At 36.4% G+C, this 15,723-nt stretch overlaps 1 protein-coding gene across 9 annotated transcripts in view; it reads left to right on the forward strand.

Moving 5' to 3' along the window:
- The window catches only part of SMARCA1 (SNF2 related chromatin remodeling ATPase 1), an 82,116-nt gene that overhangs the window by 16,654 nt on the left and 49,739 nt on the right, over positions 1-15,723 (forward strand). For 5 of the 9 annotated variants that reach the window (XM_053917442.2, XM_053917444.2, XM_053917440.2 and 2 more), the window contains 7 exons: positions 4,886-4,995; positions 6,337-6,563; positions 7,515-7,636; positions 10,303-10,338; positions 11,278-11,430; positions 14,474-14,606; positions 15,205-15,353. In XM_053917442.2, the coding sequence (XP_053773417.1) occupies positions 4,886-4,995; positions 6,337-6,563; positions 7,515-7,636; positions 10,303-10,338; positions 11,278-11,430; positions 14,474-14,606; positions 15,205-15,353 (930 nt within the window). The remainder of the gene's footprint in view (positions 1-4,885; positions 4,996-6,336; positions 6,564-7,514; positions 7,637-10,302; positions 10,339-11,277; positions 11,431-14,473; positions 14,607-15,204; positions 15,354-15,723) is intronic. The other 4 variants (XM_053917445.2, XM_071220248.1, XM_053917447.2 and 1 more) reach the window with 1 other exon arrangement.

Raw genomic sequence — 15,723 nt, forward strand, 5'->3', positions numbered from 1 at the left:
CTTCTCCATTTCCTTACTATTCTTAACCTCCCCCTGTCTATTTTGTACCTACCATTTATGCTGCTTATTCCCCATACCTTTTTCCCCATTCTCCCCCCTCCCCTTCCTCACTGATAATCCTCCATGTGGTCTCCATTTCTGTGATTCTATTCCTGTTCTAGTTATTTGCTTAGTTTGTTTTTGTTTTAGGTTCAGTTGTTGATAGTTGTTTGTTGTCATTTTACTGTTCATAGTTATGATCTTCTTTTTCTTAGATAAGTCCCGTTAATATTTCTTACAATAAGGGCTTGGTGATGATGAACTCCTTTAACTTGACCTTATCTAGGAAGTATTTTACCTGCCCTTCCATTCTAAATGATAGCTTTGCTGGATAGAGTCATCTTGGATGTAGGTCCTTGTCTTTATGACTTTGAATACTTCTTTCCAGCACCTTCTTGCCTGCAAGGATTCTTTTGAGAAATCAGCTGATAGTCTTATGGGAACTGCTTTGTAGGTAACTGTCTGCTTTTCTCCTGCTGCTTTTAAGATTCTCTCCTTATCTTTCATCTTGGGTAATGTAATTATGATGTGCCTTGGTGTGTTCTTCCTTGGGTTCAACTTGTTTGGGACTCTCTGATCCTCATGGACTTCCTGGAAGTCTATTTCCTTAGCCAGATTGGGGAAGTTCTCCTTCATTATGTTTTCAAACAAGTTTTCAATTTCTTGCTCTTCCTCTTCTCCTTCTGGCACCCCTGTGATTCAGATGTTGGAATGTTTTAAAGTTGTCCTGGAGGTTCCTAAGCCTCTCCTCATTTTTTTGAATTCTTGTTTCTTCATTCTGTTCTGGTTGAATGTTTATTTCTTCCTTCTGTTCCAAATCTTTGATTTGAATCCCCATTTCCTTCCCTTCACTATATTGTTTCCCTGTATATTTTTCTTTATTTCACTTTGCATAGCCTTTACTTCTTCCTGTATTTTGTGACCGAACTCAACCATTTCTGTGAGCATCCTGATTACCAGTGTTTTGAACTCTGCCTCTGATAGGTTGGCTCTCTCCTCATCACTTAGTTCTTTTTCTGGAGGTTTGATCTGTTCTTTCGTTGAGGCCCTATTTCTTTGTCTTGGCACACCTGTTACGTTGTAAGGAGTGGGGCCTTAGGTATTCGCCAGGGTGGAGTGACCCACTTTGCTGTGTTGTGGTGCTCTATTTAGGGGATGAATCAGAGAGGGAACAATGCTGCTTGTTCAGCTCTTGCCCCACTTTCAGTCGCTACCCCTGCTACCCACAAGCAAATTGGGCTCTTCTGGTGCTGATTCCCAGGTGGGTGGATTTATGTATGTTCTAGGACCTCATGGGTTTCTCCAACAAACTCTCCTGTGAGGCTGGGAGTTTCTCCCGTTGCTGCAACCCCCACAGGTTTTTACAGCCAGGGGTTTTAAGGCTTTCTTTTCCTGTGCTGGAACCCTGGGTTGTGTGGTCTGTCTTGTAGTTTATCCACATGCAAACGTAGGATATCCTGGCCCACCATCTGCCACCTTGCCCACCCGGTCCTCCAGGTGCTGCCTTGCCACATGTCCTCTCCACTGCAGCTGCCCATCTCCACCCCTCCTATCAGCCTGGACGAATGTTTCTTCTTTAACTTCTTGGTTGTTGGACTTTCATACAGTTCGATTTTTTGGTAGTTCTGGTTGTTTTTTGTTTTTCAATTTGTTGTTGTCCTCCTCTTGGTTGTGCAAGGAGGCAGTGTGTATCTACCTAAGCCTCCATCTTGGCTGGAAGTCTGTTTCGACCATTTACTAGCAGAGTGACCTGCTCTGTGCTAGGGCTGCTCAACAGGAGCCACTACGATTTAATGTTCCCTGGCATAAGCTGGCGGCTGATGAGGCTAGTGATCCTTCAGAATTCTTTCCCATTTTTTATAATAGCTATTTCACACCTTCCACAATTTCCCCAGGACTTTTGTCCCAGGTATTCTGTACCCTCCTCCTTTCTCAGCAAGTGATAGTATTCCTTTCTCAAAGAGAAAATAGAAGTCATTAGGATAGGAACTCCTTCAAGGATATCCATGTTCCAAGGATATCTGCGTGTGTGTTATCTTCTCTCTAAATGGAATGGATGTTCTTTCTGTGGGCAATGGCTAATTCTTCCAAATTGAACCACGGATCTCATCTCTTCCTGTTTCCTTATGGATTTTTCCCCATAATTTATCCTCTTTACTGATTCAGTTTTCTACTTCTCCCTCCATATTGGCTCACTGCCCTCAACGTGTAAACATTCTCAAGTATGAGGGGGACCAAAAAAAACCTCAGAAATTTGTTTATAAAAAATTGTGTATTTATTCTTACATGTTTAAACTTCAGTCACCTTCAAAGTACTCTGTGTTTGATGCAATACACCAATTGAGACTTTTTCCCCACTGCTCAAATAGTTTTTGAACTCATCAGTTTTCATCCCTTTTAGTGCTTCTGCCATTTTTTGTTTTACATCTTCCACATCAGCAAAACATTTCCCTTTGAGGACATTTTTCATCTGGGGAAATAAAAAAATCACTCAAGTCAAGACATGGGGTGAGTAGGGAGGATGGGGCATGGTGGTGATGTTCTTTTTGGTCAAAAACTGCTGAACACTCAGCACAGTGTAGGTAGATGCGCTCATAAATCACCCATTATGAAATGGGCAAATGCACTGAAAGAGTCATCAAAAAAATTCACCGAAGTTGAACGCAGCCTCTCATACAACGCCAGCTGGTAAACTGATATGGATGGATTCCTAGAACACTCACCTAATGGGGGAAGCCTGTACTACAAGGGACCCACGCTCCAGAAGATAATTCCAGTTCTTCGTGTCTCCCCTTGTATCTTCCCTTATTAAGGACAAACCCACACCCATACTCAACCACCCTCACACAAATAACACACAGTAAATACCCAGTCAACACTGTTCCTCTCTGTGATTATGCATTTTCCCCTTGATAACTACACTCCTTAAAGAGTAGTTTATCCTCTCCATCCATACTACCTAAATTTCCTATTCACTTTTTTTATGTACACTTTTAATTTTTTTTTAAAAAGTCTTAGTGGAGTTTTATGAGGCAGTAGATACAGGTGCATGGATGCTGTTGTTTTCTCTGAGGTTTTTAATGAGAATCTCAAGTCTTTACAAATTAAAAAATAAAAATAAAAATATATTATCTACCTCTCCCTCCCTCCCCCTACCCTGACGAAATGTAAGCTTCATGGGGCAGAAACCCTGTCTGTTTTCCCACCACATTATGTCCTGTGTACCTGGTCTAGAGTAACTGCTCATTAAACAGTCATTGACCTGAGTCCCCAACAGTCATCATGCTATAAATATTTGTTCAGAGTTAACCAGAGCAAGTCAGAACACAAACTACCTTAAGTAATGAGGACATTTATTGTAAGAATGCAGAAGATGAGTAGAAGACAAATCTTTCAAGAATATTGTCATATAAGTTGTTGTACATCTGGGCCTCAGACATCAAACTTGGCCAGCTCTGGGGACTCGTTGTTCTGTCTCTAGGAGATCTTATTCAATCCTGGATCTGTTGACCACTGGCTTCTATCCATTCCATACACCTGAAACTTACCTCACAAGTCTTCAATGATTTTCACATTGCTGTATTCAGGGTATACCATTTGGTCAGTATCCTGGCTTCCTATAAAATTTACCTTAGCATAACTAACTATTGATCCTGCTTGAAACTTTTTCTTGCTTGATTTCTGGGATACAGAATGGATTTTCTCTTCTCTTAACTCTTTGTCTATTCCTCTGAGTCCTCTTTAGTGGCTTTTATTTCTCTTTCTCTAAAAATTTAGTGTTCTGTAGAGTTTTGTCTTTGACTTTCTTTTTCATACATGCTCTCCCTGGGGATCCATTTCTATTTCAGCTACCACCTACATACTTATAACTCCCAAATTTCTCTCTCCATATCTCTGTCCTAAGCTCTAGAATTATATATCCCACTGCCTTCTAAGTCTTCTGTCTAAATACCTCACAGGCACTTGAAACTCTTAAAAATCTCCTTCAGAGAAATTCTTCAAACCAGAAATCAGAAGTCTGCTTTTACTTCTTCCTTTTCCTTGCCTCTGATAGATCTCTCATAATAATAGCTACAGTTTACTTATGTTTACTGTGGTTAACTTCTACACATGTACTACCATAAATTGTCACAGCAGCCTTAGAAATAGGTATCATTGTCCCCATTTAAAATGCTTGGCATATAAATACCATAAATATATATGTTTTGGGTGAATGGTTGAGTAAACAGGCTTCGAAAAGTTAAGGACTCGACCAGTTCAAGACAGCTAATCAGGGACTGAGCTGATCATAGAATCAGCTTGAGCTGGGTTTGAATTCTGCTTCTACCCCTTACTAGCCAAGTAACTTTGGTGATGTTTTTAAAATTAAAATAGTCACATTTCCCTAAAAGGTTTATTGTAAGGATTCAGTACTTGTTATGTGAAGTTCATGGCGCAGTGTCTGCCACATTGCAGCTACTCTATAGATGGTAGCAGTGACTTTCTTGCGATAGAATTTGCCTTGCAGGTATATACTAATATTTCATCTTTTTTCTCTGTCCATTGATATCTTCCTTAACATTTAACTTTTTTTCTCCTCATTCATATATTTAACCATTTTGAAATGGCCTGAATTTTCATTTCACTTTTAGAGACTCTTTGATCCATACTCTGAATTCAGATTTCTTCTAAGGTTAAAAAATCTTATAAGACAGCACGGATTTTAAAGGCTCTTTTGTATGTAATTCAGTAGTCAGTAATCTTGTCTTAATTTTTAATGTGTTTTGTGCTGTCAGATTATGCATGTGTAATTTAGGTTTATGTTTTAAATGCCTGATAAACTTTTATAAAAACTATAACTTTTTAGGTTTTAAAACCATTTTTGTTACGTCGTATAAAAACTGATGTAGAGAAGAGCCTGCCTCCTAAAAAGGAAATAAAGATTTACTTGGGACTGAGTAAAATGCAGCGAGAATGGTGAGCTATTTTATTTTTATTGGAATTTACTTATGTGTAAGGAGTTATTAAAAATTACATTTGTAGTGGTTCAGTTATGCCTTTTGTTGAGAAATTACATTTTATGTTTAAATGGTAAGTTAAATAGTTCAAATATTTCAACAGAAAATTGATATTTTATTTACCTTTTGGGAAAGAGCATTGGCCTGTATTTGAATTCTGTGCTTTTCCTCTTAACAGCTTTTTAGCTTAGGCAAGTTATATGGCCTCAGTTCCCTTCTGTAAAATGAGGATAATATTACTTAGCTTATCAAGATGATATCAGGGTTAAAGGGGATAATGTCACTGACACGTTTGTTGGTTTTTTTTTCCCCATAAATGAAAATAGTAATAACTACAATAATAACCAGTAATAATGTGAGTGAAATATCAGTGATTGTATATATTTCAAAAATAGAAGTTGGAATGGTTTAATAAATACAAGTAAAACAGGAAATTGATAAGAGGAGACACAAGGAATCATAAATTAGGCATGTTGATAGTGTAATAATGCTGCTAAGAGAGGCAAATATAGCTTATACAAATAAAATTAGATCACTTATAATGTGTAATGACTTCTCTACTATTGAAACCAATATATGGTAGTGGTGAAATAAGTGTTTTTCTGGACTCCAACATAAAAGCAAACTCTGGCTTTGTCCTTTTCTGTGGCCCTGAGTAAGTTGTTTCACTTCTCTTAGCTGCCTGAATTTCTTGTCTGTAAAATGGGGGTGATATGAATACATCTTGTTATGTACTCATATGTACATATGTACTCATATGTACATAACAAGATGATTCATATAAAGCTGTTGACACTGTACAGGTTGCACTCTGTACAGGTTGGCTTTTATTGTAATTAAATATTCTTATGATTCAAATGGATACATTGGTTTATTTTCATCTGGATGTAGGTCTAGAAAAGATAATGAAAAGCGTTTATAGGATCAGAAAAAAATGACCTATGAAGACAAGTATAAGAAATTGTGATTATTTTCAGCTCAAACAAGTAAAGGTTGCATGCTAATTTTCAGTAACCACTGTAGTTATTGAATAATTATCACATATTATGTGAATAGTTATCAGCTGATTGTAATTCCTAGTACTGGAAAAAGCAGGAGGAAACAGGTTTATAGGTAACAGATAAGTTAAAATGTTTCAATCTTCACTGCTTTCTTGGTTTTGCTGATTAGATTTACTCTCAAATCTTGTTTATCTTTAAATGGAAATTGAAACAGATCTCCAAAGGGACATTTCTTGATGGCATTAAACCTTTCTAATAATCATTGCTTGCAGTTTAATAATTACAGTTTAAAATTTTAGGTATACCAAAATCCTGATGAAAGATATCGATGTTTTAAACTCTGCTGGCAAGATGGACAAGATGCGACTCTTAAACATTCTGATGCAGCTGCGAAAGTGTTGCAATCACCCTTACCTGTTTGATGGTGCTGAACCCGGTCCACCTTACACTACTGATGAGCACATTGTCAGCAATAGTGGTAAAATGGTAGTTCTTGATAAACTGTTGGCCAAACTCAAAGAACAGGGTGAGTTACAAATCTTTCTATTAACATGAAAACAATATTAATGACTTGTATGTGGATATAATTTTGCATAACAGTTATCATTCATTCACTTGTTCCTTCAGCAAACATTGTTGAGTACTTACCATTTGTCAGGAATTGTCCCACAGACTGGGTATACGAAGGTGCATAAGACACACTCGGCAGTCTTTGCCTTGGAGAAGCTCACAGTGTAGTGAGGAGGAGTAGTTGCAGTGCATTGTGTTAACTGCTGTGATTTACTGAGAAACTGGGAGTTGGGAAAGTGGTTACAGAGATGACATTTGAGGTGACCCCTGGAGAATGTATAGGAGTAACCCTTGGGAAAAAGAAGGGGAAGGGTTTTCCAGAGTAATGGGGCAGGTGTGAAAGAAGGGAATGTGGTGCTTATGGTATGTGGGGTAGAGTGGCAGTAATGAATCTGGGAAGATGGATGGGGCCATATTACAAAAGGCCTTTTAAATCATGCTTTAAGGAATTGGGGCTATTTTGAAGGTAGGGTGGGGTGCAGGGAAGTTCATAGAAGACTTGGTTGTGGAAAGTGACACTGTTAGGCTTGTATTTTCAGGAGAGAACATTGGAAGCGGTATGGGGGAATCTACTAAGAGTGAGAGACTCGAAAGAGGAGACTAGTTGGGAGACTGTTGGAGTAGTCCATGGAAGGTTGTGTGGGCCCCTTGCTCATCCTCAGGACAGAGTAAAAGCAGACTTTAAATCATCTCAGTATGTGTGGAGGATTTTGAAGCCCTTCAAAGTCCATAACTCAACAAATGTATCATTCTGTATAGCTTGAGGGTGTGTGTGTGAGTGTGTGTTTAGTGGAGTGTTCTTGTGCTATATATTTATGTTGCATATGATGTTTACTTTTATTTTTATAACTTTCCAGTTAGTTTTACACAAGTTGAATAACTCGCTTTTTTGGGTGGAATGTTTTAGGTTCAAGGGTTCTCATTTTTAGCCAGATGACTCGCTTGCTGGACATCTTGGAGGATTATTGTATGTGGCGTGGTTATGAGTATTGTCGACTGGATGGACAGACCCCACATGAAGAAAGAGAGGTGAGGATGAGAAAATAAGACTTCAAAAATTAGAGTTCAATTAAGCTATGTTTTCATCATTAAGTAGTTTTGAACTTTGGCCTTTTCTTACAGCCAGGTGCATTGAATTTCTCACTGCCACTCTTCTCTCTCTGAGATCTTCAATTTGGCTTCCGTTACACTGACTCTTTACCAGTCATTCTCTCCAAGGTCTTTAAAGACATTCTCACTTACCTAAAGGATACTACATCATTACATCCTTACCTCCTAACCACTGCTATCTCTGACCTTTTGATTACTGTTTCTCAGTTAACTCTTTGACCTCTGATTTTATGTCATTTTCTTTTATTTGCCTCCTACAGTAGACCCTCACTGTTCGTGGAGTTTAACTGTTGAGATTTTTCCACTTTATGAGCAACCCTAAAGACTTATGAAACACAGTTATTTGTAAAGGGAATAATCTCAGCCTTACAGAGATTTTCTAAAACTGAAATGGGATAACACAGGTATAGGTGTTATATATTTATATTGCATATAAATATATGCATTTGGATCTTGGAATGCTAAAAGTTTCGTGTGCAGAAAAGAGTCATTTAGCTAGTGAGGAAGCGTACGTAGCACCCAGTATCTTTTTCAGATTTGGAAATTCTTCTACATCTTAGATTTTTCCTCACGAATGTCATGGGTCTAATGTAGTTTAAGCCCTTTAAAGCACTTTTTGGGGAGGGCTTTGCTAATTTTTCTTCTCTTTTCTGTGATCCTTCAGGACTCTGTCTTTGGCCTCTGTTTTAAGTCTGTACTCATGCTCTGGGCAAAGATCGTGATTTCATGGTATAGTGGAAAATGCATTGAACTTGGTTTCAGAAGACCTGAATTTTAGCACCAACTCCACCACTTTGTAGTGTATGCAAGCCATTTAATTCTCTGAGCCTCAGTATCTTTAACTGTATTATAAGGGTAATATTAATACCTAGGCTTTTTTTCTGACAACGTTGTAAGGACCATTGGATATAATAGGTAGGAATACAGCTTTTAAATTGTGTAGTGCAGTATATACCACATGTCATGAAATTGCACACAGGCCTTTTTACCGCTCAGCTTTAGCATCCCTTCTCGGGCCACACAGACTCAGCCCATGGTACTCTCCTTCTATACCTGCACTGGCCATTCTGTCCCCTGTGTGCCTCAATAAAGCCGGGCTAGAGTATAGGATAGTGTCCACAGCAAGCATATAGGCCCTTTTCATGTTAAGGGTTTGTCTGCTACTCACTCCGGAGAAACACTTGGATTAACATTTACAAATGTGGGACATTTCAGAACTTCCACTGTCCCCTGCTCTGTAGTATTTTACTCTTTCTGAAACGGTAACTTGACCTTTTGCTAATTTATTCCTGAGAATGGGTTTCTCCAAATCCACTTTAAGCATAGGCCATGTAGTATCATAAGAGATGACCCTTCTTCCTGGAACGAAGATGATACTAAGGCAGAAGGATGGGTGCTTTCTGACTTCAACTAGCCAATTTGCGTTTCTGATTGATCTGCCTGCTCATAAATAAATAATGTGGACTTTACCTAATTATGCCCAAATTCTCCTGTTTTCTTAGAACTTCAAATAATGTTCTCTCTTCAGGGAATTTAAATTGCATGTATTGACTTTAGATATAGCGAAGTCAGAGCTGTTAATTTTTTTTTTTGAAATGTCCCCGCTTTCCCATTATGTGTTGTCCACACAATCATTTCAATCATTTCTTAACTATTTTCTAAATAAGGGGAAGACCATATTTGATTCCTTACTTTGCTTACTAGCTGTTAATAAACAATTCTTTCTCAACAACTCACAGATTTGCCCTTTCTCCATTGCTACAGCTAAGTCTTTGGCTATCCGCTGATTCAGTTCCTGTAACTTTCACTTAATTGGCATCCTCATTTTTATAGGAAAAGGAACTAACATTTGTCCAGCAACTACTATAAGCTTGGCAACCTGTAGTTCCAGTTGAATTCTCCTGGCAGCCCAGTAAAGTATTGGTAGAATTTTCTCTACTTGAAACTGTGTCTCAGAGAGGTTAAATGCTTGCTCAGATTCACATATGTAATAAATGGTAGAGTTGTGATTCACGTCCAGGTTTTTGCTATTTCCTCTACACCAAACTGCCTCTCACTACACCATGCTGCTTTCTGTACTGCCCCCTCTACATGCTATACTGACTGTGGCAGTGGGAGTCACCTTTTCTGCCTGTAGCTTTGGACCATGCCATTCCATTCATTAAAAATGTAACTTCCTATATTTTGTGATTATAACAGTGAATTGCTGAAGGAAATTTGGAATATAAGAAAAGTATTTCAGGCCAATCTTTTAATGTATATATTAATGTACAATTTAAATATATAAATATAAATGTATATATAAAATATCCATTAAAAGATTATAATTGATATACTATATATACTATGTACAAAGTCCAGTCTCCTGATACTTTTTACTCAACATCAAAATGTACTTTATCAGTAAAAAAATCATTGTGAAAATAATTTTAGTGTAATATTTCATCTTAAGGATGTACTATAAGTAATTTATCCCCCTCTTGTTGATCATTTATGTTGTTTCCAATTTTTTACTATAGTAAATAATGGTAAAGTGAAAATTCTTATACATAAATCTTTGTGCACATCTCTGATTATTTCCTTAGGATAAATTCCTAGAAGTGGAATTACTGGGTCAGAGGGTATGAACATTTTTAAGACTCTTGATGCATATTGCCAAATTGCTTTCCAGAAAGGTTGTACCAATTTACACTCCTAGCAGCAATGTATGAGAGTGCCCGTCTCACCGCCCCCCTCGTCAACATTGAGTATTATCATTTTTTTAATCTTCAAAAAATGGTATTATGTTTTAATTTGTATTTATTTGATTACTAGCAGATTGAACATTATTCTTGTGTTTATTAGCCATTTGTGTTTGTTACTCTGTATTGTCTGTTTTTTTAAGCTCATTTTTCTTTTGGGGTCTTAGTGATTTTTTTTTTTTTTAACTAACTTGCATGAGATCTTTATATAGTAAGGAAATTAATATCCCGTTAATTTTTAAGACTCTTTACTAAATATCCCCTAATTACCTTCCTAATTTTTTTTCATTACTTTTCTGTTTGCCCCTTTTCACCGTATGGAAATAAACCTACTTACCTTCCCCTATCTCGGTTGCTCTCATTCCCATTTCTGAATCTTTTTTTCTCTTGATTGGTCTCCTAAACTCTACCTTCTTTATTAATCCTTCATAAACTAATGGGAATGAAGTTAAGATATTTGACATTTTGCCCCCTAGATATATGTCAGCTCTCAATTAAAACATTTTCACTATTATTGTTTAAAATAATTTGAGTGATTTATTACTTGTTCAGTTAAGTTTGCTTATATGATTATTATAAGATTGCTTCTATTAATGTAAGTTTGTGACGATTAGGTACTTTATGTAATATACTTTCTACAGCAATTCAAACAATACAGTATACAGATAGATAAAACGCTTAAATATTTTAGAAAGTAGGAGAATATTATAAAGTGGGGTTTTGACCCTGCATGTTAAAGTGTTTATTTTTTAAGAACTCTGGTAATATAATTTGATTTTTCTTTCTTTTTCTTCCATCTCCTGTGTTAATTTAAAAAAGGAAGCAATAGAGGCCTTTAATGTTCCCAATAGCAGCAAATTCATCTTTATGCTGAGTACCAGGGCTGGAGGTCTCGGAATTAACTTGGCCAGTGCTGATGTGGTTATACTGTATGATTCAGACTGGAATCCACAGGTTGATCTACAGGCTATGGTTGGTAATCTTTAATGATGTCAGAAACTTATCTTCCTCAGAATACTATTGTTATTTATATAGCACAGAGGCAATTTATGATAAATGGATAACAGTTCTTGGGAGGTTTTGTAGATGTTAAAATAGATTATCCTGGAAAACAAACAATTTTGCAGTTGCTCTGCTAATTGCAAAAACAAAGAAAATGAAAACAAATATACCCCAAATCCAATTATAGCATTTGTGTGTCCACTTTGGCTTTTTGTTATAAAACAGAAATGTCATTTTTTCCTACTTCTAAATACTGAAGAAGGTTAAAAAGTCTCTCAATATTATTCTGCTTAACATTGAAATATATTAAAATTCCCAGTACTGAAATTGTGAGAGGTGGGATTTTACTTTTGTAATAAAACATTTGGGCTCTGACCAGTGTGGCTCAGTTGGTTGGGCATCCTCCCTCCAAAGCTAAAGGTTTCTGGTTCTATTCCCAGTCAGGGCACATGCCTGGGTTGTAGGCCAGGTCCCCAGTTGGGGTGTGTAGAAAAGGCAACCACACATTGATGTTTCTTTCTTGCATCAATATTTCTCTCCCTCTCTTTCTCCCTCTCTCCCCCTCTCTCTAAAAATAAATAAGTAAAATCTTCAAAAAAAAACATTTGGGGTGAGAAGGTAAGAAAATAAAAAGGGGAAATATTCCAGGGAAACTTTTGTTTCCTAAGGACAGAACAGAAACTATTTTACCATTAAAATTTTTTTCCAGGGAGCTATTTCACTTACCTTTCATCATGATGACATTTATTGAACTAGAGCTATACCTTTTGTGAATGCGACACATTTTAACATAAATACACTTTCAGAGGTAAAAAGATTCAAAAGAGCTGTTTATTCAGAATTGCAAGAAGTTATGGAACTGACTGTCTTTGGAAGTCATATGCCCATGAGGCATATCTTAGAAGTCCTTCATTTTCTTTTATAATAGAGAGTTAAAATTAGTGACCATCGGGACATTTTAAAATCACCACGTATTGGCATAATTATTATTTCTGCCTGGTACTGAATTACCTGTTTGATAGGACTAGGTAGGAGTAAGCCCTAGTAGGTTACAGAGTTACTGAGCTGGAAAACTTACTGACGGTAACTTTTACTTCCATAAAATTGTTAGAGTATAGCTGTTTCACAATTTACTGATTTGAGTTTGAAATTTCAAATATGTGTAGGGGTGTTGCATTCTCTTTCAGTGCTTTGGACTGAAGGTGTCACTAGGCTCTAGTGTTTTTATATTTCATACCGGGCTGTACTGAACCTTGTTTCTTTGATTTTTTTTTTCTCAGCTACCCTTCTCCTTTCACCTATTTGCTGTAGCAGCTTCTGTGTTTTAAAAAACATTACCCCTAGACATTTTTATGTTGTCAGAACTTGCCACCTGTCACCTTTACTGATAAAAACCAGAGGACCAACTCTAGACCAATATATAGTAAGGCTATTAGTATCCCATTAATTTTTATGACCCCTTACTACAGATTACTGAATTGCCTCAGCAGGCAGAAGGAACTGTTTGATGATGAGATAAAGCTGAATTTTGCTATTGTGGCAACCGTTGTTAACTACTTTTTTCCCTTAACTTACAAAACTTGCTTGTGTGGAAGATGTTTGGATTTAGTGGCTTAAAGTTATTTAGTAACTTAATCTAGAAGCTTCCAGCTCCCCCTAGTCCTTATCTTTAAAAAAATTAAGTTTTACATTATAGTTGACATACAATAGTATATTAGTCTTAAGTCTACAACACAGTGATTCAATATCTGTGCACCTTGTGAAGTGATCACTATGATAAGTCTATAAAGTTGTAATGAAAACTGTATTACCTATGCTATACATTATACCCCTGTGATTTATTTTATAACAAAGTTCGTACCTCTGAATCCCCTTCATCTTTTTTGCTCATCCCCTTCTCCATCAACTATTAGTTTGTTCTCTGTATCTGAGTCTTTCTGTTTTATTTTTTTAGCTTTCACATATAAGTGAAATTATACAAATGTCTTTCTCTGTCCAACTCCTGTCATTTAGCATTAAGGTCCATCTGTGTTGTCACAAGTGGCAAGAGTTCATTTTTAATGGCTGAGTAATATTTCATTCAATATATATGCCACATCATCTTTATCCATTCATCTATTGATGGGTACCTAGGTTGCTTCCATATATTGGCTGTTGTTAATAATGACACACTGAATATAGAGGTCCATATTTCTTTAAATTTTTTAAAAATCCTTACCTGAGGACATTTTTTCATTGCTTTTAGAGAGGGAAAGAGTAAAGGGGGAAGGGAGAGCAAGAGAGAGAGAAAGAAAGAGAGAAAGAAAGAAAAGCATCAATGTGAAAGAGAAACATTGAATGCCTGCCTCCGGTATGCACTCTGACCAGGGACTGAACCCACAACTTAGGCATCTGCCGTGACCAGGAATCAAACCCACGACCTTTTCGATGCACAGCATGGCACTTCAACTACTGAGCCAACTGACCAGGGCCATATTTCTTTTTAAATTAGTATTTGTGTTTTCTTTGGATAATACCCTGGAGTGGATTTGCTAGGTCATATGGTAGGGCTTTGCCTGTTTTCCTTCTGTGAATTTTTCATTAATAGTACAATAGATTATTTGCATATTTCTTTGTTTCTAGGGGTCTCTAGGTATTCTTTAAAATTTTTTTATAGTTTACTTTCAATACTATTTTGTATTACTTTCAGGTGTACAGCATACTAATTGGACAGTCATATACTTTACAAAGTGTTGCCCTTGATATTTCCAGTACCCCCTGGCACCCTGCATAGTTATCACAGTATTACTGACTGTATTCTATATGCTGTGCTTCACAGCCCCGTGACTGTTTTGTAACTGCAAATTTGTACTTATTAATCCCTTCATAGTCATCATAGTCATTATCCTTTTTTCAAAAATGGCAGGTATAGAGAGATCAGGAACTAATTTTATTTTCGGAACTTTATAGCATATGGTGGCTATACGAATTTTACCCAGGATACCCAGTATCTTATGATAGAATTTTTTTCTAGGATCGAGCACATCGTATTGGTCAGAAGAAGCCAGTACGTGTGTTCCGTCTCATCACTGACAACACTGTTGAAGAAAGGATTGTAGAAAGAGCTGAGATAAAGCTGAGACTTGACTCAATTGTTATACAACAAGGTATTTATATGTATAAAATTAATTAGGTGGGTTTTTTTTTGAAAAAATGCATACAGTTGTCTTCGAAGGAGATTACTTTTAATGAAAGTTGACTAAAATTTGCAAACTTAGAGAAAAATAGCAATTTTTAAAAATAAAATGCTAATTTAAATCTTAAACTAAAATCTTACATTCATTATATGCTAGTTAAACATTACTGGCGAAGAGTTGAATGTCAGTGGTATGTCTTTTGAAGTACCTGAGGTACCTGATATTATTTAGCAAACAAAACGTCTAGTTAAAAAAAAAAATTAACATGTACTCAAGGGTGTCTTTCCACACAGAGAAATTTGATAAAAAGTGAAGTTTGTACTTGAAAAAATACTTTTGTCCTCGGTTTTAACTGAATCTTACAGAAGGAAATCTATACTGAAATGGAAGGTATGGTAGAAGAAAAACTTGTAGGGCTATTCATTAAAAATAACTTTTAAAGCTCACTAATTTTCTGTTCTTATAAAGCTTTACTTATGGGTAAATGTAGTAGTGTCTTATTAGGACTACAATGCCACGCTTTCTCTGGGATACAATCGAATATATAAAACTTTTATTTTACTATTAGGAAGACTCATTGACCAACAGTCTAACAAGCTGGCAAAAGAGGAAATGTTGCAAATGATACGTCATGGAGCCACCCATGTTTTTGCTTCTAAAGAAAGTGAGCTGACAGATGAAGACATTACAACTCTTCTGGAAAGAGGGGAAAAGAAGGTTAGTTTAAATGGCATATTGTTTTTATGATGAGTTGTTTTGAAATCAATATACTTTATCATGCTTTCTGTATTTGCTTTGTTTCAAATGCATGTTTTAAAACACATGCTTCAGAAGACTCATGTTGTCTCTAAGAATTTGTAGATTTATATCCAAGGGTAGTTAGGTTTCTTTAGTTTCATTTTTGGTGAGAAAGACTAAGAAACAGTTTAATATTGAGTGAGCTTATACCACATGCTTATTGAAATTAATGTTGGTATTCTATGTAAAAATTAAATTTTGTGTTTAATCACATGTATCAGGACTGCATTTTTTGCACTGGTTTAAAGATTGTTTGCTGATGAGTTTTGTTACCTGAAAATGTTTTGTG

This window comes from Desmodus rotundus, chromosome X (genome assembly GCF_022682495.2).
Source record: "Desmodus rotundus isolate HL8 chromosome X, HLdesRot8A.1, whole genome shotgun sequence".
NCBI lineage: Eukaryota > Metazoa > Chordata > Mammalia > Chiroptera > Phyllostomidae > Desmodus > Desmodus rotundus.